The sequence below is a fragment of the Clytia hemisphaerica genome, unplaced genomic scaffold, assembly GCF_902728285.1.
Source record: "Clytia hemisphaerica strain Z4C2 unplaced genomic scaffold, Clytia hemisphaerica genome assembly, whole genome shotgun sequence".
NCBI classification, from domain to species: Eukaryota; Metazoa; Cnidaria; class Hydrozoa; order Leptothecata; family Clytiidae; genus Clytia; species Clytia hemisphaerica.
This window is the reverse complement of record NW_027103421.1, coordinates 1,313,016-1,337,028: the sequence shown is the minus strand read 5'-3', so window position 1 is coordinate 1,337,028 and position 24,013 is coordinate 1,313,016. Positions and strand designations below refer to the sequence as shown.

General features: G+C 35.7%; 1 protein-coding gene across 1 annotated transcript; it reads left to right on the top strand.

Annotated features, from left to right (window-relative positions):
- Positions 1-278: 278 nt before the first annotated feature.
- On the top strand, positions 279-1,595 carry LOC136797815 (uncharacterized). The gene has a single exon (XM_067054399.1). It carries the CDS (start codon positions 279-281, stop codon positions 1,593-1,595), a length of 1,317 nt encoding a protein of 438 aa, XP_066910500.1.
- The last annotated feature ends 22,418 nt before the right edge of the window (positions 1,596-24,013 follow it).

The window sequence follows — 24,013 nt, the reverse complement described above, 5'->3', positions numbered from 1 at the left end:
AACATGTCATTGGACCACCCACCTTCCATGAGGCTATCAACGGAAATCAGTCAAAGCAATGGCAGTCGGCCATGGAAGCAGAAATACAAACGTTAAAATCGAAGGAAACCTTCACCCTTACAGAGTTACAAGATGGCAAACAAACAGTTGGAGGTAAATGGGTGTACACGATCAAAGGGGACCCAGAAACCCCCATCTTCAAAGCTCGCTACGTAGCAAAAGGCTAAACCCAGAAAGAAGGTATTGATTATGCAGAGACATTCTCACCAACAGCAAGGATGGAATCTGTTAGAATCTTGACACAATTAGCTATTCAGAATGATTGGATGATGCACCAGATGGATGTGAAAGGTGCCTATCTGCATGCACCAATCGAATGTGATGTTTATGTTGAACAACCTGAAGGCTTCAAAGTAAATGGTGAGAAGCTAGTGTGGAAACTTAACAAATCGCTCTATGGATTGAAACAAAGCGGACGGAACTGGAACTGTCTTCTCCAAGAATTCCTAAGTGAACTTAATTTCAAACAGTCATCTGCCGACCCATGTTTATTCTACAAAACCGAGAAATCCGAAACAGTCATTTTACTAGTATGGGTTGACGATATCATCATCGCCTCCAGTTCAGCAGTCTCAATGAAATCGATCAAATCGCAACTCAGCGTAAAGTTCAACATAAAGGACCTGGGTGAACTCTCATCTTTTGTTGGTATCGATTTCGAAGTCAAGCCAGATTCAATCACAATGTCACAATCAAGATACCTTACTAACATGCTCAAGAAGTTTAATTTCGAGAAATGCAAACCAAGAAAAACTCCTTTTGAAACCAACCCGAATGCCTACAACGACAACCAAGGTGAATCCAACGAGGAAGATACCAAACTATACCGACAGATGGTAGGCAGCCTTATTTATGCAATGACGTGCACCCGACCAGACCTTAGCTACTGCATAACCAAGTTATCGCAACATCTTTCTAATCCAACTCCTGGTGATTGGATCATGCTCAAACATGTATTTCGTTATGTCAAAGGAACTGTTGGCTATAAACTGAAATTTCACAAAAGCAAAAAGGGACTGAGATTAAATGCTTTTAGTGATGCTGATTGGGCTTCATCTACCGACGATCGTCGAAGTATCACAGGTTACTGTACAAACCTGAATGAACATGGCCCAATCATAAGCTGGAAATCAAAGAAAGAACCATCGGTGGCGCTATCCACATGTGAAGCCGAGTACATGGCAATGTCGATCACGTGCCAAGAAACCATTTTCCTGACACAGATTCTAGGCGAAATCTACGAACCAAATTCTGCCATTATCAAAAGCGCAAACCAATCAGCTATCGACGAGATCAAGAAATCGACAATTATTCAATGTGACAACCAAGGTGCTATCGCTCTCGTCAAGAATCACGTCAACCGACCAAAATCAAAGTACATAGATATTCGTTTTCATTTCATACGTGACTGTTATAATGACAATCGTATTGCAATCGATTATGTGCCTTCCAATTCAAACGTAGCCGACGTTTTCACCAAGCCTCCAAAGAAGCACCTTTTGGAGTCTTTCAATAAACAACTTTTCGGACATTAACGGACTTAGCGTCAAGTGGGGGTGTTGAGCTATATGACGCTCTCCTCGCTACTTTGTTTATATTTAATGCCGCCATATTTGTTTACTTCGGAACATTACGTCATTTTGTTAGAACTTGGTCTTTTTACACCACGTTTTTCTTATCTAATATGGTAGACGTTTTTTATGCTAGTTACAGAAAATTTCTTAGAACTGAAGTTCGCTTCTACGTTTTCACTTTTACTGTGTTTCCTGGAATTCCTTCATCATGATAGCCTGGATATCCAAGCTCGAAATTTTAGAAAAAACAAAATTTACCTCAACATACAAAGTTCTAAAATTATAGAGCTTGGTCTCCCTAGAGAATGAAAGTGCAAACCCATGTTTCCTAGCCAACCCAGGGCAGAAAAACAGAAATTAATAAAAAGCAGTCTTACAAGATCTAAAACTATTTAAAACATCCAAAGATTACAACAAAGTCCATAAAAAAGTTTGCATGCATTATCATGACCAACCATGTTTTCTTGGAAAATGAACTTGCCTCTGTTTTCTTCTTTTTCATGTTTTCATGTAACAGAAACGGCAGGTACAAAATGCATAAAACATAATGCATATTGCATAATGCATAATAGTATTGTGTAATTTACAGAACGATTTTATATTTTCTAAAACTCTCCTTTGTAGAGGCTAAAACCGCGAAAAACTCTTTAGAAGAGTTTCTTTTATAAGTAAACATTCCAATCAGAGGGATTTCCACAGAGATTATTTTACTTTTCGAATCCGAACGAAAGAGAAAACATTCGAATCATAACAACAATTACAAAGGGTTTTCCGTCAGCATAGATAATAAGAAAGATTTCCCCCTTTTTCTTTCACACATAAACACATAAACATTCGAATGTAAAAAGATTCGAAGTCTATTTTCTTTGATCTAGCTCTCGATTTTGCATAAACGAAGTTCTTTAATTTATATATACATATTATAATTGAATTGTTCGAAAAGAAAACCCAGAATAAAAATAAAGATCTTGCTGTAAAATTTACGTTTTCAAGTAATAAAAGTAATATACGGAGGAGATATTTTCGTGTTTTTTCTACACTATACTACGTTCTGTAAAATACAACTATGAAAATCAAAATGGCGGCAAGCATTTTCAGTGGATCATGGATTTTCTTCATCATCCAAAATTCAAATTTACAGCTTTCTACCCTTTATTTTCTGGTAGAAAATGGTATGTTTGTTTTGATGAAAGTATTATCTTTCAGATTCTCCTTATTATAGCCTCTAAAATTGACATTTTTCAAATATTATGCATTATGCATTATGCAATATGCAATATGTTTTATGCATTTTGGACCTGCCGGTAACAGAAAGCCCTATCTTCGCTAGCAACTGGAGGACTATACTATTTTTGCTTTAGAATTGCTCCGCGCTGTGTAGATTGGCCCTTACGGCTTTAGCGAAGTGAGCGCAAGCAAGCGGACTGCATTCTCTTAAAGAGAATGCAAATTGCTCTAGGGAGACCAGGCTGTAAACCAGAACATAAAAATATCAAAAACTAGACTGTGAAATAGTTTACAGCCTGGATATCCAGGCTATCATCATGAGCATACAAGATTCAACAATTCTATCTGATAATAATTCTATGGACATGATAATAATTAAAAAAAACAATTTTACAATTTGAAAATATTTAAAATTCTTCAACGGTTTTCCCATATTTCCTAAAACAGTCCAGAAACCTGGAAGAACACTTGTATATACTGACTTGCTATATACACTGACTATGGCGATGAGAATTTGATGTTCTGTTTACCGTCGACCGTCCGAAATTTTATTATTTGCCTCATTTTTCAGAAAAACCAAAGCCGGCCTTCTTCAAGACGTCAAAACAACCGTCTCCAATCTAATCCAAGTCAATTGCGATCGTGTGGGATTTCAGTTGAACCAATCCGCAAATCAGTCCACTACGCCCCAAACCTCAAAGAACCGGCGTTAAGTGATCGTACGCCCTCTTACGCAGTTCAATTATGGACGTTTGTCTGATATTCCAATGGTGTATTGGTGGCCCGGGGGGGGGGGGGGGTTACTTAGGCAAAAATGGATGATGGGTATGTACGGACGGTAAGGGTCGGTTTTTTCACCTTTCAAAGTCTCTCTAAGGGTCGGAAAAATCAGAAAGTTTTAAATTAGTCTCTCTAGGGGTCGGAAAATTCAAGATTTTTAGGAAATTTTTAAATTTCCAGAGAAAAAATTGTAAGAAAGTCTCTCTAAGGGTATGACTTTTTTCAAAAATCGGAAATAAAAATTCAAAGAGTCTCTCTAAGGGTCACCTTTTCAGCAAAAATCAGTCTCTCTAAGGGTCGGTTTTCGGAGGTCCTGTTCGCACATACCCCTCATTCGCCAACCCTAGTACCCCCCCCCCCGGGATTGGTGGCCGTCCAAAGCTTCATTAAAAAGAGATATTTTTCAAACGTTTAACATCATTTTTGGCATTATGGCGGCGGCGAAAAAGAACATGGCGGATATGAATGCGAAAATGGTAAAAATCTGATCTCAAGGATATGCTGATCAAAAATAAAAAAGAAATGATGGAAAAACTTACTGCAATCGAAGCAAATCACAATTCGACAAAGGCAGAAATTCAATCGATTTCTACTAATGTATCACTCTTAGCGACAAATTTTAGAGAAATGAAAACAGACTTGGACAATGTTATTTAATCTCAAGACCTTATTAGTAAGGAATACGACAAGCAGAAATTGCTTATATCTGGTTTACAAACACAGATCAATACTCTCAAGATGGATCACGCAGAATCTAAACTTATCAACAAGAATTCAGCAAAAATTTGCTCAAACCTACGCACAGAATTGGACAAAGAAAAATCTGCACTAAATGACCTTCAACAATATGGTCGTAAAACATGGTCGACAAAGCTGCCATTCCACGGCTTATGAATGAAGATACGGACAAAATAGTAATTGGCATTGCTGGGAAAATGGGCTTAACTCTGAAGAAATCTGACTAGTCTGGGAGCAGAATTCAATATCTCGAGTTATAGACGACTTTGCTCAACCCAGACGGTGAATGGGATTATTATACATCGTTGGAACGGAAATTTTATGCTGATTATGGAAACCCGGGTCTTCCTTCCCGGGATATCCTGGACAAAATTGCAAACGAGGCTGGAGTTTGCAGTCCGCCGTGGTGTTTTTTCGATTTTACCTGTTTTAGAAAATTGCTTACTGTCAGCAAAGTAAAGGGTTTTAGAATTTTATTTTTTATGCAAAATGCTGTCAACAGAATGGGTTAATAGAAAAAAATTCAAAAATCTCGAAAAAAAATCTTTGCACTCCATCTTGGAGGATTTTGTCGAAAAATCGATGTTTTTCTTAAAATTTGTCAAAAACTAGTCTACAAGCCACTGAAATCAACATAAAAGGGCTTGCGGAACGAACGTTCTGTTTTCGCAAAGCGAAGAAATCCAAAATGTACTACTCCATCATTAATGCAGAATAACAAAAAAGCAACTTATAAGATGTTTTTCTGCTGAAGTAATTACTATACACGTTTTTTTTATAAGCAAGTGTCTGCCCCTATGGCGCTATGTCAGGCTCGCATTACGCTTAGCATTATATTGTTCTTAAAACAAAAGAGCCAACAAATGATATAGGTACCAAAAACTGAGTCTGCACATGCTAATAAATGTTATGCTTATAGAAAAAAAAACATGTAGTTATTCAAAAGACCGTCGCCTGGTTGCGTTCTCCCAAACGACTATGCCAAGGAGGAGAATGTTGGAAAAATTAGAAATGCATGAAGACAGTGTTCCAAAAGCACCTGGAGGTATTTGAAAAGTCATTTGTACTCAATTTTGTATTTTTTTTAACAGCTTTAAAAAATCTTGCTGCACGGCGATCTTATTGGATTGCGAGCTTGCCCGTGGTTGTATTTTCCGATTTCCAGGAATTTCTTTGTTATAGCTATTATCTCCCTAGTATTTCTAAATAGGGAAGCTTTAGACCGAAGAAAATTGGTAATTATACTACTGTAAACATCAGTTGCTTGGTTAAATGCATTAAATAAGTAATTTATTATAATTGTATTTGTTATTTTTTGTTTTTTTTATGAGGGATTTCAGGCGGGAGATGACGGGATTTTGAGGGATCTTTTTAATTTATTCGAAATTCGAAAAGCCGAGATTAAAAATGGTAGCTGAAACAAGCTCCGCGGAAAAGGCGGGAGGTTCAGTTTGTTTAGTTTTCTGGTCTTGTTGATTGATAATGGTGACTATAACAACTCTCACACATGACATTTTCAATAAACTTGAAATTTTGACCAAAAAAAATTGGCCAGGTAAACTTTTTTTCGGACTTGACAGGAAAGATGTCACCAAACTTTACAAAAATAGTGTCACTGTCACTGTCAACAACATCGATAAACCAAGAGATAATCATCCACCAGCACCACTTTTTTTAAGCCATCTGAAAATGTCACTTGGCTAGGTGTTCAAAAAAAGGGTGAAATAGTTACCGGAGAATTTGCATCCTTTTATGAGCGCGAACACAATAACTTGAAATATTCCCTTCATAATGGCTACACTTGTACACGAGGAATTAAAATGCCCGATAGAACTGTTTTGTTTACATGCAAAGTTATTGCATGTGATTCTACACCATTGTTTGAGTGCAGCGCAGAAAATCACGTAGCTAGAACAAACAATATCACAACATCAATGAGAGAAATTTTTCAATGTATTGGTTTTACACCCAAACATCACTGGACCGGGAATGAATTCTTTGGTTTTTATCAGCAGGAGGTTTTGAAATTACTTTCCATAAACTTTTATAAGCAATCGTTGAAAAAAGCGCATGATCAAGTTTTAATGGAGGTTCGATCACGGAATGCAGGTCCAGCAAATGAATTAAAATCCAAACAAGCCATCAACAACAGAAATGCCAAAATTAATGCGGTGGTCACTTATGCAAGCTTCAATGATATAAAAAGTAGGATTATTGTTATTATAGTATGGACCATTCAAAAAGTGCGTACGCTCTGAGGGGGGAGTGGGTCCTTTGAAAAGCGTACGTGGGAAGGAGGTTAATCAAGAAAATGTATGTACGCTTTGCTTTGCAAATTTTTTTCAAACTGTCTTTCCAATTTTTTTGAGCTTCTATTTGACATAAAACTTTTTGTTTATTTGCTCTCCTATCATGATTTTCAGAGAGGTAAAACCATTTACACACATTTTTTATGTTTCAGGCTATGTAACGTATCTTCTTGACAACCATGCTGATTTAGTTGAGGAAAGCATTGCTGAAAATGAAACCTTTTCAAAGCGCGTTACAAAAATGATTAAAAAAATCCTCCTGGTGTTGATATTTCTTTGAAAGATGCTGGTGGTCTTCTATTAGATAGGTCAGATTTATCACAACGTGGCTATAAAAACCTTAAACAAATTTTGAACAAGCAAAATGTCAAATTACCGGCTTATGATTCTGTTCAAACATTTCTTAAAAACCTATTGATTGGTTCAGTTCAACGAAAATTTTGTGATTGTCCTAACGACGTGTGTATGTCTTGCGGCACTGTTGTTGGTGAAACTTTAAACTTGTTTTTACAAAATCCTTTTTGGTTTGAAAAACTCACATTTCCTTCCATGTTTGATCAAGAAAAGTTCTTTGAAGAACTTACATCAATAAATTCTGAACTTTACAAAAATCTACACCCAAAATTACGAACAATCATTTTACGATTAACTGGGGATAATTTTCGTGCATCTAGTAGGTCTCAAACTGAGCAAATATCCTTCTCAGTCTTAAATAAAGTTGACATACTTCACTCCCCTTATGGCCAGTTTATTTCATTGATATGGAGGGGGAGTGAATCGAGGTTAAATATTGAGATTCACACCCAAGAACACTACAACGAAGTCAAGCGATTACTTATTGATGGAATCGAAATCAATGTCAACAACACACTTGAAAAATTTAACGTTCTACCTGTCATGTGCGCTGATCTTAGTTTTGTCAAAGAGATATATACAATTTCTCTTTGAGTACGCTCCTTATTCAAATTGTCCCCATTGATTCTTTTCATTACAAAGTTATATAGTATAGTAGTTTTCCTTCAATTTTCACACGGAAATACTTTCATGTAGTGCATCGTGTTTTCCATTATTAGGTTTAGGTACCAGGATAAAGGCACAATTTTTTAGTTAAATGTAATTTCATTTTTTCACATAGTGCTCAGCCACTGATAGTGTCTTCTATTAGATAGTTTAAGAGGATAAAGGCAAATTTGTTTCAGTTGTGTAATTTCATCTGAGTTATTAGGCGAGACCAATTTGATTTGTTGTTCTACAGGCCCGACCGACCCTATTTTTGCTAAAATCAAAAAAGTAATAATATCTAATTTCCACTACAATATATTTTACACACTAGTTAAACTTGAATAAAGCTGAAAAATAATTCAAGAAATTGAAAAATCATAAAAAGCATTCCATACACTAAATCTTTATTATGATCTTCAGCGAAGATAAAAAACAAAGTGACTTTTTGATCCAGATACTTTTTGGAAAATTTTCTCGGTACCTTACCAACCCTGATTAATGAAAAATTTATCATTATTTTGCCGACCAACCAACCCATATTTTTCTAACGATCTTTCCGTAGAACAACAAATTAAATTGATCTCGCCTTATAATATATTATATTTTTTGTCTGAAGGTTATCGGAAAGTGTTCCAGTACGAGTATCTTTCTTTGGCTGCCCTTTTTGTAAGAGACCAATTGACAAATGGGGAAATTATGTTGACAAGCTTATTGAGGTTGAAAGACAAACTATGTCAGAATCAGTTGCTAATGGTGCAGAGGCTTTAGAAACCCAGATCATGGTTCCAAAGGCTTTACTGATTTTCAACAAAGCCATTATGGGCAGTATGTAAGTATGAAACACATACAGTCAAGAAAGGGGATTCAAAATAAGCACAGCCCTTTTTTTTGTGTTTTAAAAAAATTCTTCACCCACAGTCTCGAGAAAATGCAGCAAAAAGTACAGTAGTGAATATCATTTTCCTTTTCCGCCTGTGAAGAAAAACTTTGCTTTGATCAATAATTATTCTATTTCAGGCCCCTCCTATTTTTGATGGTATTGAAATGAAATGTTTAGTGCCTTGTGGTCTACATTTGATTCTTGCCCATCATCGATATATGTGGTCTTATATGTTTGATATTATTGTGGACAGAAAACAACAAGACACCATACCCACTGCTTTGCGCAAGGTAGATTGTGGCTATTTGGCCTTTCAAGTTGAATCCTATTTCAAAAGGTATGCATTCAGAATCAATATTTTTTACAAAAGTCGCATTTTGAAACCAAAAATAGAAATAGTCATGTTACTATTTTAAGTCATTTTTTAAGTCACCGTTTAAAGAATTTTTGACCAAACTTTTGATAACAAGTCAGAGTTTTAGATAATGATAAGTTTTGATGATCATAGTAAATTGTAATAGTTGGTAAAGTTTAGTAAGAATGGTTTTCTTTTATATCTATGTAGCAAAAAGAAGTATTATGATGGCAGTAGCACATTAAAGATGATTGGCCAAGATTGCAAGCAACTTGAGATCAATATAGAGAAGTTTGTTGAAACATTTTTGAAGGAGGGAGAAACCATTGACAGCAAAAGCTTTACAAATTTTCGTCGTGTAGTAACAATCTATCGACTTTTTCGTGATTTAGCTAAAGATATCCGTTCTACAAGATTTGATCAAGAAAGATGTGATAGTTTTAAGTCAAGAGCAGAGGAATTTTTTAAAACTTTCAAACGGTATTCACTAGGAAAGTGTACTGGTCATAAACCGTACCTTCATATTTTACGTGAGCATATTCATGAATTTATGCAGTTTTGGGGAAAGTTAGGTTTTGGATATGGTTACTTCAGTTGCAATGCAGGAGAGCATCTCAATAAACAAATTAAAACGCTAGAACTGAATAGTACAAATCTTGACAGTGATCGATTTGAAACGATCACCAGAATTTTACGGTTGAACCAGTTTAACTATCCAGAAAGTGTTTACAAATCAAGAGAGGCAAGTGTAACATGTTCCCGTTGTAAAACTTTTGGCCACAATAGACGAAATAAGAACTGTCCGATGGATCCTAGTCGACCACTAATGGAATTTGATGAATCAGATGAGGAGGATTAGCTTAAAATTTTAATTTAAAAAATTTCACAATGAATTTTTTTCTCAATTTACAAGGGTTTCAAGGTGATACTTTCAATAAAAAGGAATTAGATTTTGAAGGTTTTCTGACAATCTGAAAGAAAGGGCCTTTTAAGATTTAAATTTAATTCTCTATTTTTTTAGGTCTTACAGGGTTCATTTTGGTAGAGAAAAACATTCAAAGTTTTTGAATTTCCTTTATTCAGATGAAATCACATATTGTGTGTTACTGTATTCATTAAATGAACTTTCTTCAGCTGTTTCAACTTTATTTTCTCTTAAACCCTCTTATTATACTATATACATTTCATTTTTATCAATTTTTTCGACCTTTCCAAATCTTAATTTATTTTCTAGTAAATTAACAGTTCTAAATTTAAATAGCATTTATTATTTATTTATTTATTCATTCGCCTATCTATTGAATGATTTTTTCAGTCCTTCATCAACATAAGTTTCAAATCATTTTAATTTATCCAGCATTGTTCCTTTATTTTATGCTGTCACGTAACGCTAGATGGACGTTTTCATAATTTGATATACTGATGATAATTTATTATTTAAAATATAACGTTAGATGAACGGAATTTATATAATTTTATTGAATCATTAATGTTTAATTTATCCATCATTGTTCCTTTATTTTATGCTTTAAAATATAACGTTACTGTAGATGAACGCATTCATAGTTGAATTTATTAATGATAATTTATGATAATTTATTAACTTAGATATATAGCCGTACTTGTTAGATGAGCGCAATAATTTTATAGTTTAATTAAATAGGAATTTAATAATCTGTTATTGAAAATTTACTTCAAAGAGAATCATTCTATTATCTCGTACCTCACATAAATTTTTACAATTTGTTTGAGGTATTAGAAACAGAAAGGCTCCTATATTTTTATTTAGGATATCACTTTAAAAAATTAATTTTACCTTACAACTGTGTTGATGTGATCCATCTTCTGATAGTTGAATTATATACCTGCCACATCCAGGGATTGAACCCGGATCTCCCTTAGGCGCTTTACTTAAGCTAAAGTGGCAATTTTTTCTATTTTGAAAAAATTAATTGTTTTATACAGTTATGTCTTAATAGATGATATTGGCTTTACATGAAAACTCAGATTGACCCCCGAGAATTGCCCACAATGCTTTGCGCGGAAAAAAGTTCAAAATGAATTGACTGGACTCACTAAGCCTGCATGATTAAAAAGGTTACAGTCTGTTTATTGCAACAACTCTCCGATGTTTGCTGTTGATCAGAAGGACTATAATTAGAACATGATAATAATGATGATATAGCCTGATATCTTGGAATCCTTTTTTCATTTAAAAAACACACTGAATTTCATTGTGGCAACAATCAAATATCCTGCGTTAATTTTGCTTTTGCAGTCCGTGAAACATTTTGTTCGAAACCATCATTGAGTCCAAACACTTTCAAAGTATTCACAGGTGATGTAGCACAAACGCTGTTTTTTCTGTTATAAGAAGAAAACGAAAGATAACAAGAATCTGACAATTTTAACTACAGTACCAACAGACTCAATTTTCATTAAATTGACTAGGTTTATGCAAAGCAAAGATATTTCTGATTGTCACCTATTTAACCTCATATATACTATTGACAAAATGCAATTATCTCGTGAACAATAACCTTAATCATAAAATGGAAGCCTAAAGGCTTCATGTCATATTGTATTGAATAATTTTAAAACTTAAAGAATATGAAGATATAAACGACCTTGAACACCACTGTACAGTGATGTACGGTGGGTACGGCGGGGTGCAGGGCGGCCTTCAATTGGGAATTCGGTGTCCGGTGAGAAAATGTTCCGTGTTGACGAACCTAACCCAAAATCCCCATCGGACATTTAGATCCAGCCCCACCACCGTGTACACCACCGTGCAAAGTGCAGCGGTGTCCAGGGTCCTGAAAATATTGTTAGTTATACTGTCAATACAAATCTCAAAGTAGCTTACAACAAATAATCTTAAAAACTTCATCTACATATCCAACATATCTGCCTCTGTAATTGCTAGATTTCTAGTAAAAAAACCTCCAGAATTGAAAACAACACAAGAGAGTTTAATATTCATCTCTCCCTGGTTGGTGTCATTTCTATTCAGAAGAAAGTTTACAGAAATACCACGAAAAACTTTTAACTTGCTTACTGGAATGCTTGATAACTTCCCATGGATGTATATCATTTGCTTAAATCGCAATGGCTGACTTTTAACATTATTTTCAAAATTACAATCAACGTAAATCATGTTTCTGGTGCCTTCAATTTTTGAAAAACAATCGTCAGGGTGAATGTCTGTGATTTTGTAATGTTTCCCCCTCACAACAATAAAGTCACCAACATTCAGCCCATGATCAGTCTTCACGCTGACAAAGTTACGCTTGTTGCGTGTTGAAATTGTAAAGTTTACAAGCCGTTCCTCAGGCAATACTTTTGGATCAAACTGGAATAATTCATCAAGTGGAATGCTTGCTTCCCCCAAAACATCACTGTCACTGGGAACAAATATTCTCATACTTTGACCCTCAGTAGACTCAGTTAAAGGGGGAAGCTTGCAGACCGGGATGACAAGATCGCCACGTTCCAAATCATTATCGTGGAGAGGGTAACATACATAAGATGACACACAAGGGAAAGATCCTTATGCTCGTTAAACCTCGTGATTGACTCACTGCCAAAAACTTTCCATATTAGCCTCAAAGTACTGAGCTCACCTTCTTTGAAACAGGCTTCAAAAACTTGTTGATGAGTTGACTGGCTTTTTAAAGTTTTAACAACGTCTAAGCTTGAAACTCGAAAGTTATTCAACTCTTTAAGCTTTGAGGTGACAGTTAATTTAAAATCTTTGCACGAATCAAGGAAAATTTGCTTGAAATCCATGATTGTATAATAATTAAAATTCAAAACAAAAACCAAAAAACACTTGCAAAAACCAACGGCACAGTCCGATTCAGCATGTAAATGATCTTAAAACGGCATTCTGTACTATATGCTAACTACGCATCGTAACATCGCATTCAAAGAAATACCGGAGAACTTGTTATAATAATATAATACGGAAAGCTAGAAACTGGTCAGAGAGTATAAAGGTTTACTTCGACTGAGTCCGACTGAGCCGCAAAATTCCTTAGGAACCAGCTATAAACCGTAATTTTGCTGAGATTGCAAATTTTCCGATTATGCAGTTTTTACCGGCACCGATATAGTCTAAGTTTGCATGCTGCGCGGATCAAAGATTAAAACTCAGATCGCCGTGCTGATTAAAATTACAAAAATATTTGCTCAATATATACAACTTTCCACAGCATAAAATAACAAAAATTTATATCAAAAATAAAAAATAACACTCAAAAAATAGCACCGTAGCTGATTGTACTGTTACAGAGAGTATTTTATACAAGGCTTTTGAACTAAAAATAATTTGATGTGTCTTAAAAAAAATCTTATATAATTTTTCAACATAAGTATCTGTGAAAATAGACCCTCTCTTAAATTAATAACAAAAAGCTCCAGCATAAAAAGAACGATGAAGAGCGGTGGAATTTGGCAAAGACACCCTTGAGAATAAACTCTATTGACTTTCAATTGTTTCCAATTTCAAAGATGAACACTCTCCCCCACAGGACCCCATTTTTTCTTTTGGGCCGAAATGAGGTTTGACGGTTGCCAATTTTTAGAGGGAGCACACTGCGGCGGAGAGCAGTAAAATTTGGCACAGAAACCCTTCAGAATAAACTCTATTGACTTCCAATAGTTTCCAATTCCAAAAGTAATCAAAGGAACTTCAAAAACCAAATTTGAGAATATTAAACAAATATCAAACGTCAAACGTAGAATATCAAACCAACTTCAACTTTATATCCAATCATATTTTATCGAATCTGGATGGGAATAATAGTGTAAAGTTTGCTTGATCTCAAACCACAAAGTCTTTCTCGTTGCATGAAGAATAATTAAAAAACTCCTAAAAATAATGTGTCTGTTCTTCACGTTGTAAAGTCTAAAAGTTAAAATAGCTCGAAGTCTAAATGTTGTTCTTCACACCGTTCCTCTTCAACGAATTTTACTGACCACCACAATCACCAAAGCAAATATTTCAATGGCGTATGATCTTTTTCGTAAAAACGTTACTCAAATAGTTGAACAGTCAGTGTATTGGCTGACAACGTGACAAAAAATCATTCTGACTTGACTGTTGCAGTTGATATTCGGTTTGATCAAGTCACAAGAACAGTTTTCCATGAAACTAATTGATGTAATAGGAATAGTTACTCCAATCAATTATCACAAAAAAGTGCCATGAAGTTTGGATGCCACAATGTCTATGTAAACAACCATCAGACCATTTATCGAAAATTTTAGTTGACAGCCACATCAGCAAGTAGAGGATAAGACAGCTCTCACCTCTCCCAGAGGAAGTGGTAAAAAACCTCAAGAATGATACTCGAGTAAAATTTCTAATAGTGTGAACAGTAGCAATGTCATTTTACAAGCAAAAGATGACTTTCAGCTTAAAAAAAATTGGCAGGATCCTGTCGATAAAAACCGCCATCTTTGTTTATGTTTCACAAGAGTGTGAATCAAACCAAACTCAATATAATTTCCGTTACTTTTTACTTTTTTGCAAAAAAGTTTTATTTTTTAGCATGAAATGATAGAAACAAAAATAAAGTTATTCTAAAAGTAATTCCCAGTAAAATTTACGAGATAGATGCTTCTTACCACTGGTTAAATCGTATCACTCCTTAGAGCAAAGTCGACATCGTTGTCAAGCACTTTTCGAGACACTTCTCCGAACATATACATTATTTTTTACGTCTCGCGTATGCGGATCTTGCAAAAGGATGCTACACTCCCTCATAACGGTCGTTCCGCACTAAAGAAAAACTGGCTCATAACGCTATTTTGCACTCCTCCGTTGGTGTTTTTGTTGAAAAAACGAGATTTCTCTTATCTTTCTCTTAGATTCGTTTTTATCCAACACAAAATGCTAATAATTCTGAAAAATGACTCTCCTTTGCTGGGGTTATAAGTCAAAATTCAGTAGTTTTAAGCCAAAATTCTGTATATTTACTTAAAATTCGTCAAAAACTAGTCTATGAACCACTGAAATTGTGTCAAAATAAGTCCAGAAATATTTTCTTGCTAAAAATACTATCAAAGAATATAAAAGTATAACAAAATAAAGAAAACCCGGCTCAAAACGCTATTTTGCACTCCTCCGTTGGTGTTTTTATTGAAAAAACGAGATTTCTGTGTTTTTGAACAAAATATAACATTTTCTGGCTTTTCGTTTGATTTACGACTGGAAATCCTATCTTTCTCTTAGAATGGTTTTTATCCAACACAAAATGCTAAATATTCTGAAAAATGACCCTCCTTCGTTGGGTTTTTAAGCCAAAATTCAGTTATTTTACTTGAAATTCGTCAAATTTTCATTCAACCAAACGATTCATTGATGATCTCTGTGCTGTAAACGATGGGAACATGTTCGAATCAGTATATAGAGAAATCTATCCAGATGAACTTGAGCTCAAAGTTGAACACTCAGGATCTCATGCTTCGTTCCTTAACCTTGACATTTCCATCAAAGACGGGGTTTTTGTTTACAAGTTGTTTGACAAACGCGATGCCTTCCCTTTTTCTATTGTTCGTATGCCTCACATTGACAGTAATATGCCAGAATCCATTTTTTATTCTTCGTTTGTTGGTGAGTTTTTGAGAATAGCTCGATCCACTCTTTTATTTGAAGACTTGAGAGACAAATCTCACATATTTATTCAAAGAATGCGTGCCCAAGGCACTACAGTTGGTAAACTAAATCTTAGTCTGCGTAGAGTCATTACACGTCACAGTTCTGAATTTTCAAGGTTTCAACTCAGTTTAAAAGCAGTCGCCACGGGGGATACGAGGCATCTAACCGGGCTATCACCCAACTTTTTAAAAAAAATTCTCATGCTTTTTTCTATCCTTTCAATCTTCTTCTCCCTTGTCATAGATAGTGGCAGTCTATTTCAAGTGTTTTTTCTTTATCTTCGAATGTATTATCTGCAACGTTAGTGGCAGAACGGGTCAAAGATGTGGCAACTTTGTCCAGTGGGTAGTACTTCTCTAGCTAGTTTTTGGTATCTTCGGCAGGTCCGTAGGTTTTATGTTTGAGTTTGTTTTTATACTTTTGCGCGCGTTTTAATAATTCAAAGAAACACATTTATTTTTATGACCTCATCTGTGGTGATGCCTGATCAACATTGCTAGGCCTACCTACATTACCCTGTTTATATCATTTGGGAGGATATTTTCGAAAATGGCCGAAATCCTATGTAGGTTGAAAACTGAAGAACAGAGTTTGTGTTTTCTTTGAATATATTTAATTGATTCATATTGAGTCACTTTTATTTGTGTTTAAATTTACTTTTTTCTCACATTGGGTTGCTTCTTTCCTTTTGGTCGATTAAGATCATGATGTGCATTTTTGCTTTTGAGATACTTCCGAAGAATACACCATTGTCCCATTTCTATTTTTCTGCTCCATCAGAATTATGTACAAATATGATATCACATACCTGGTTTCCATTTTATGAATATTCATCCTGAGCATGTTGTGTTGTTGTGTACTCTTGTTGGTATTGTTTTGTCTCTTTTTGTTTATTACATTTTTTGAATAGTTGAAGGATCAATACTTCTTTGACTATATATATAGTATGAAAAAATAAAATGTTTTCTCCTGTCAGAACTACAAACAGCAAAGAGTGGCCGAATTCTTTTTCCTCTTACAGAGACTAGACTAATGTTAAATTTCGTTTCCGCGCAAATTCGTCACATTTTGTCTCGATAACCTCATAACTACGGAACTTATCGTTAGAGGCAATCGAGCAAGAACAATAGAAAAAATCTTTATTTGGCTCTGTAGAAAAATTGCAAAATAGAAACTCGCTTAAATTCACAATACTGATTCCTTACCCCAAAACGAAACTTTTCTATTTTGTAAATTTTCTTACACTTCCCCATACGTAAAATATAGAGTACTTTCGTTTTCCCCCCAAACTTGCGAGGGAAAAATGTTAAGACCGCATGTTGTCCTCGCGGACTTTCCCAGCGTAATTTATTTGTGTGATGTCATAATGTTATTGTTCTCTTCTCAGATTATTACTGACGGCACTTCAATCGCTTACGGGATTGGACAATGGTTGACAATAGATCGTGACGTATACAACAATTCGATGACGCGCGACGAATGAAAGTTCATTTTGGGTGGCTTGATAACACTCGTAAATTCTTTATTTTTCTAGTGTATTTTGTTTTTTCGTTTTAGAAGAAATACTATACGGTAGAAAATAAGGTTTTTGCGGAACGTGCGTTTGAGCGCGCGCACCGCGCTCAAACGCGCGTTCCGCATCCTTTGGCAAGATCTGCGTACGCGGGACGTAAATTTGTATATGTTCGAGAAATGCTGCCGATTTGGCTCACGAAAAGACCCCGAGCAAAGTAGACTTTTCTTTTTTTTATAAAATAAAAGTGTTTTTAAAATTATATCGAGTTTGACTATCCAATCAAGTGCGAGGTGTTTGTTTTTGTGTCGTTGCTGCTACTTTCACTTTTGCACACTTGCGAAACAAAGATGGCGATTTTTGTCAAGGCAGGATCCTGCTGATTTTTAAGCTGGAAGGCATCATTTGCTTGTAAAATAACGTTGCTGCTGTTCACACTTATTGTAAATTTTACTCGAGTATCATTCTTGAGGTTTTTTACCACTTCCTCTGGGAGAGGAGAGCTGTCCTACCATCCACTTGCTAATGTGACAATGTTGTGTGGCTGTTTTTTTTGTTGTCAACTGAAATTTTCGATAAATCTGTAAATGGTCTGACAGATGGTTGTTGGACCTACCCCGGTGGGGTGGAGGTCCTATAAATTAACCCATGTTCGTTCGTTCGTTAGTTAGTGTGTTAGTTACCAGCTTTTCTCGAGATTGGCTCATTAGTTTTTTCTGATTTTTGGCACAAAGGTGCATCACCATAAACCCTCAAATGTGACGGAGCCCGATTTTCAAAAAAAAAATTTTTTGGGCAAATTTGGGCCAAAAAACGGCTTAAAAACGGGTTTTTTGGACTTTGTGAAAAATTGGATCATTAATTTTTTCTGATTTTTAACATGAAAGTAGGGTACAATCATAGTTTTTTGCAAAAAAATTTTTTTGGCTCAAAAATCGCATTTTTATCTATAAGAACCACTTTTAATAAGAATACATCAATGTTCTTAGCCATACTATTATTATTATTTTTATTAGTTTTTTTACGATGAAAATGTCACGGTGGAGGGTAATGATTTGAGTTTTCTGTAAACACTTATTATTTTTTTGGCTGAAAAACGAATCTTTATCTATAAGAATCACTATTTATGAGCATATATCAATGTTATTAGCCAAATTGTTTTTTTATTATTATTTTTTCTAACAGAAGAAAATGTCACGGTAGAGTGCGACGGTTTGAGTTTTCTGGAAACCTTATTTATTAAGCTGTGCATTTTTCTGATAGTGGTTTTTATAAAGAAAATCGCTTAATAGCTTTTTTATTTCTTTTTCAAAAATCTTTTTCGATAGTGTTGATAGTTTCTCTCAATAGATATGCTTTCATTTTCTTTATTTTTTTGTATTTTGACCAGTTATGTCTTATGTGTTTCATTGTTTCAATGTTCACTGATTAGTTTGATAACCAGGTAGGTCCATAAAAGTATCGCTTGTTTACCTTGTGGCATCCATAATGCATGGCACATTTTTGTGACAATTGATTGTAGTAACCATTCCTATTACATCAATTGATCCCATTGAAAACTATTTTTATGGCTTGGAGATCAAACCAAATATCTGCAACCAACAGTCAAGTCAGATTTAAAGCAACATTTGGATTTCGAAATAATTTAACATTTAGACTTTATAATTTTATTGGAAATGTCATGTCATGGTTAAACTTTACATTCAGCCGAACAATGATTTTTTTGTCATGTTGTCAATACACAGTTCAACGTATTTGAGTAAACGCTTTTACGAACAAGATCATAATACGCCCATCAAATATTGGGTGATTGTGGTCGCAGTAACATTTGTTGAGGAGGTATGCTGCGAAGAACAGACACATTATTTTTTAATGGATCTTAATTTAATGGTCTGTTATTCAACACAACATAAGAAAGACTTTGTTGTAGTTTGAGATCAAGCAAACGCAAACATTATATATATATACCAGATTCCCATCAAGATTCAATATTAATATTATGTACCGTAGCTACGTATAAACGCAAAACAAGAAGGGGGACAAATTGTGATCATGTTTTGGTGGTGCTTAATGACATTAACTTTTACATGGTTAAGGCAGCAATCAGAAAATACACTTCCATTTTATTTTCAATCTATCTTTTTACCGCCAACTGCTCCAACTTGGGGCTATCTTACGCAACACCGAACATCCAAAGTCATTTGATTTGAGTTTAATGAACCGCGTATTAAAAAATACATTATTTCTCTTTCGCACACCGAGTAGGCTTTTAAATCGAAATATGAAAAAAATCCGTAGTGGAACACGCGCGAATGTCCGGAACAAATAAGACCAAATTAGTGGCAAAACGATGGACGGTTCAACGTCACTCGCACGGCAAGCTACACACTCGCTATTTGTTAATCCCATTGGGCGGTAGGCGGTTAAGTGGCAGGGGTTCTCTAATTCTCCTTTCGGCGTCCGGTCATTTTGAATTAAAACAAAAGTTAAAAAGGGCGCGCTATCAGTGAATGTTATCGTGACATGTTATGACAGAAAGTATGATTGATAAACTTGGTGAAGTTATCAAAACAAATTTGTTGTCAAAGAGATTTAACAGTAAGTGAAAATACAGGCCAGATATCAACAAGTCCCATGTTGCGTACACTCATCCCAAGTTGTAGTAGTTGACTGTAAGTCAGTAGTAGAAAATTTCAAATTCACTGCTGCTGGTGGTCATTATTCAGTTCAAACACTTTAAATAATTTCCAAATAAAATAAGCTCTTTCACAGCATTTTCCTCAGAATTCTTAAAGATGTTCCAGGCAAAATGAAATGCATGGAAAGGTTCGTGATCGCTGTCTTATAATATTGGAATGTTTCAAGGGGTTTGAAGTCATTGCATGATTTGCTTTTTTGATTGCATGAATGTATGAAAACTAGTAGTGAATAAATTATAAATTAGTGATATTTTTGTAAAAATGGATTTTATTCTTTACCACTTTTAGTTATGACATCCTAAACTTTCAAAAAGTCCATATTACAATGTCACATTTACTGTAATATTTTAAAACTAAAGAATCAAATCAATGACGAGAAAGACTACATTATTACTAAAACTACACATCAATGTGTTATTGTTTGTATGACTTCATGATTGAAATAGGGTCTTTTTTCACAGGATATGTTTGTTGAGAAATTCTAGAATGATCTTTTAAAACCCATGCTACAATGCTATACTCTTTAGAGTTTTAATTTTTTATTTTTGTTATTTACTTTTGTGGAAAGTTGTATTGAACAGATATTCTTGTACTTTTAATCAGGGAGATTTATTTAAAGCTACAAGTATTACAAAATCGAGCACAATAAATGACTTTTTGTCTTCTAATTTTCCAACATCCTCTTCTTTGGCATTATTGTTATGACTCACTAATAAATTCTAGGTGAAATGTAAGGTTTTATTTGTTTGTTTTTTAAATTCTGCATTAATTAATAATAGAGTCGATTTCTTGTACATTTTGAGATTTCTTCGCTTTGCGAAAACAGAACGCTCGTTCCGCAACCCCTTTTATGTTGATATACTATTTTTTTTAAATTTGATATTTTAAATGCCTATTATAAAGAAAAATTCGTAAGTGGGCGGGAAAATAAAAACGCCTTTGTTTTGAACGCCCGACTGCAAAAATCTCGGGATTCTGGGACTTCTTTTGAGACGGGGGCTAGACATGAAAACAAAGAGCTAAGTAAAATGGTAGAATCGACTTTTTCAAACTTTAAATACAGTGTAAAGTATTTTTGTAATCAAACATTATATTTAGCAAATATATATTGAAAAATAATATTTCGTTATAAGCAAAGATAACTTGTTCGGAAATAATAAGTCTTCATTCTTCGACCCCCGGATTTTTCATCGCATAATTTCTACGGGAAATCGAAAGTAATTTCATTCGGCTTGTGATGTTGGAGAGCTTGGATGTTGGGAAGCTGCAGGAATAAAGGTAAACAAATTATAGTCTTTTTTCTGAAAGAAAAATTAGGCTGTCTTAGAGAGAAGATGTTACAATGAAAGGGTAGTTAGTCCTCTCTGGGTCCCTCTGTCTTTATCCCGGCTTGGGACAGGCTGACTGTCATTTAAGACAGTCAGGCGACATTACCCCAGCGGCCTGTACAAGATGACAACAAACTCCAGGTAGACTGACAGGAGAAGAAAACAAAACATGAATCAACAAAGGTGTAAACACCTTAGACTCCTTTGGAGCTGACTGCACTAGACTGCACTATATATGCGTATGATAGGAAGACAAATGAATGAGTATGTATAATAAATAGTAAATAAATAATAGATTAAATATCTAAATCATTTGAATTGTTCCAATTTCGAAACTCATTGTCAACTGTTTTAATATCACCTCGGATGTCTATCGTTTTGCAAACTAAAACATGTTGAGGAGTTTGTATTTCAATACAGACACAGTTATGGTTAATGCTCAGACCAATCCGATGCATAAAACTACCATAACGGCCGTAACCCGAAGGTATGCGATTTAGCAGGACCCATTCGTGGCGCTTTAGATCGTGACCAGGTGGTTTGTTCGAGGGCAGCGGAATAAATTGTTTCAATTGGTGAGTTGAATCATTCCAGCGTTGGCGCCATTTTGCATCGGCCCAAGTTTGAGGGGAAACATTCTCCGTGTTGTCAGCAGCAAGTGAGTGCATCCTCCTTGAGAGTGGAGATCTGCTTTTTAACCTGCCGTTAAGTAGCGGGTTGTTAGCGACGATATTAAGCATGTGGTCGTCGGAAAGAGCACGGTTTCTGAGATCTAGCATGTTTTTGTTCCTACGGATGTCAGATGGAGCAATTCCGCAGAGCACTGGTAGAGTTTCAGTGGGGGTCGATTTGATGCAGCCGCTTATCACTCGCATGCAGTTGTTCAAAGAAACGTCAATCTTGTTACAGTGAGGGCTGTGGCTCCAAATAGGAGAACAGATTTGTCGACTTTTGTCCAAAAATCTTTCCATGCTAAATGTTAAGAATAAAGTATAGGAAATAGAAAAGTGGGCTCAAAACGCTATTTTGCACTCCTCCGTTGGCGTTTTAATTGAAAAACGAGATTTTTGGTGTTTTTGAAGAACGTGTGTCTGATATATGTTTTTGTATATCAGGGTTTAGATGCAATTGGTTTGTTTTGGTCCTAATACGGACTCTTGATTTAGCCTCACTTTCACGCCCCTTATAAGGCCACAGATTTTCCACATGGGCCTTTTTCAGTTCTTCAGTTCTTCAGTGCAGACTGCTGTTTTTTGCTGTTTTCATATTTATCTCCTGTTACTGTTTATCTGTCAAAATGCTTGCTGAAAGACTATTCTTTTCAATACTTATGTTCCTGACTACTCCACCTGGTACTCCAACCAGTGAGGATACTGGTACCAGAAAGAAAAAATGCCCTGGATGCCAAAGAAGTCATGACTTACATGATTTTGGTCATCCAAGCAAAAACTGCCAAGGTTCACCTCCACCGCCGTCTCCGTCTTCTTCTCCATCTACACGAGATCGTCGCTCATCTGCTGAAAACACAAGGAAAAGCCCCGATTCTCGTCCCTTCTCAACAGAGCAGATGGATCATTACCGCCAACATCTTCGAGATCTTAAAAATCAAGAAACTGAGCTCCTGGAATCGATCAGACGTGACAAAGAGAACCAACTTCGTGAAGAAGAAAACGTTTTGATTGAAAAAATTAAACGACAGACAGAGAAACTCCAACGTTTAAAAGACTCTAGAAGTCAACAACATTCGTCTCGCTCCGCTCCTCCGCCCGAAACACGCAACAGTTCCTCAGGGGAAAACCTTACAGCTCAATCCGACATTTTAAATAATTTTCCTGCCGATTCCATGTCTACTTTGCTTCACCGCCCGCTTCTTTCTTCTCAACAACAACAACAACAAACTTCGTTTGGTAATGTTCTTCCCTTTTTGAATTCTGGCTCGACCGCTGAACCTTCTTCTACTCGTCAGTTTACACAGAACGAACTTTTTCTTCGCCCAACACGCACCAACGACGTTACCAGAGGTAAAGCTTTACGTATAGTGGACTTCGTTTCTCGTAATCGACCTGCTGAGGATGAAAAAGTTTTGACAACAATTGTAAACTTGCCTTGATTTTACAGGACTCTAAACCCAAACTTTCTAGCGTTACAGTTGAACAATTTAATATTGCTAATTTGAGAATTTTTTACGAGTTACTTTTTTCCGGGAAACTTTCCACCCTTTTCCATGTACAGGAGTACCTTTCTTATGCGATTAAGGTCTTAGAGCTGGCAACTAAGTACACATGGCAATCCGTGTTGCAATATGACGATGAATTTCGGATTTTGCAACATACTTATGGGGTCTCGTGGAGTACTGACCATAGCCATCTACATGAGGTTGTTCTTATACCTCGCTGGGCTTTAAAGCTACCTCGTGGGCTTGGGCATGGCACTGATACTTCCTCACCCAAGATTGATTTTCTCTCCTCAGGTCTTGCGGGTAACAGTAAGGTTTCTGGTCCTCCCACAATGACACACCTCTCGTCCGGCTCTGAGATTTGTCGGATGTTTAATTCAAGAAAAGGTTGTCAGAAGTCACCCTGCAGGTTCACTCATGCCTGTAACCGCAAGGTTGGCTCTCAGGCTTGTGGAAAATCGCATCAGGGTTTTCTGCATCCTGTGAATGAGGGTGGCTCTCAATGACTCTTTTCTTCAGAACCTGGTCCTTCTCCGCTTGATTCTGCACTTTGGGACAAAGAACTCCAAAATGATCCGGACCGTCAATTTTTGTTTGATGGTGTGGTCAATGGATTTCAATTGCTCCCAGCAGATGCTTCAATCAGCCCTGCGGAGATGGATAACTATAATTCTGCTATTGGCCAGGGTTCTAAAGGGAAAGTTGAAG

Excerpts from the sequence above, each read along its gene's own strand:
- LOC136797815 (XM_067054399.1), top strand. The coding sequence starts at position 279 with ATGGAATCTGTTAGAATCTTGACACAATTAGCTATTCAGAATGATTGG.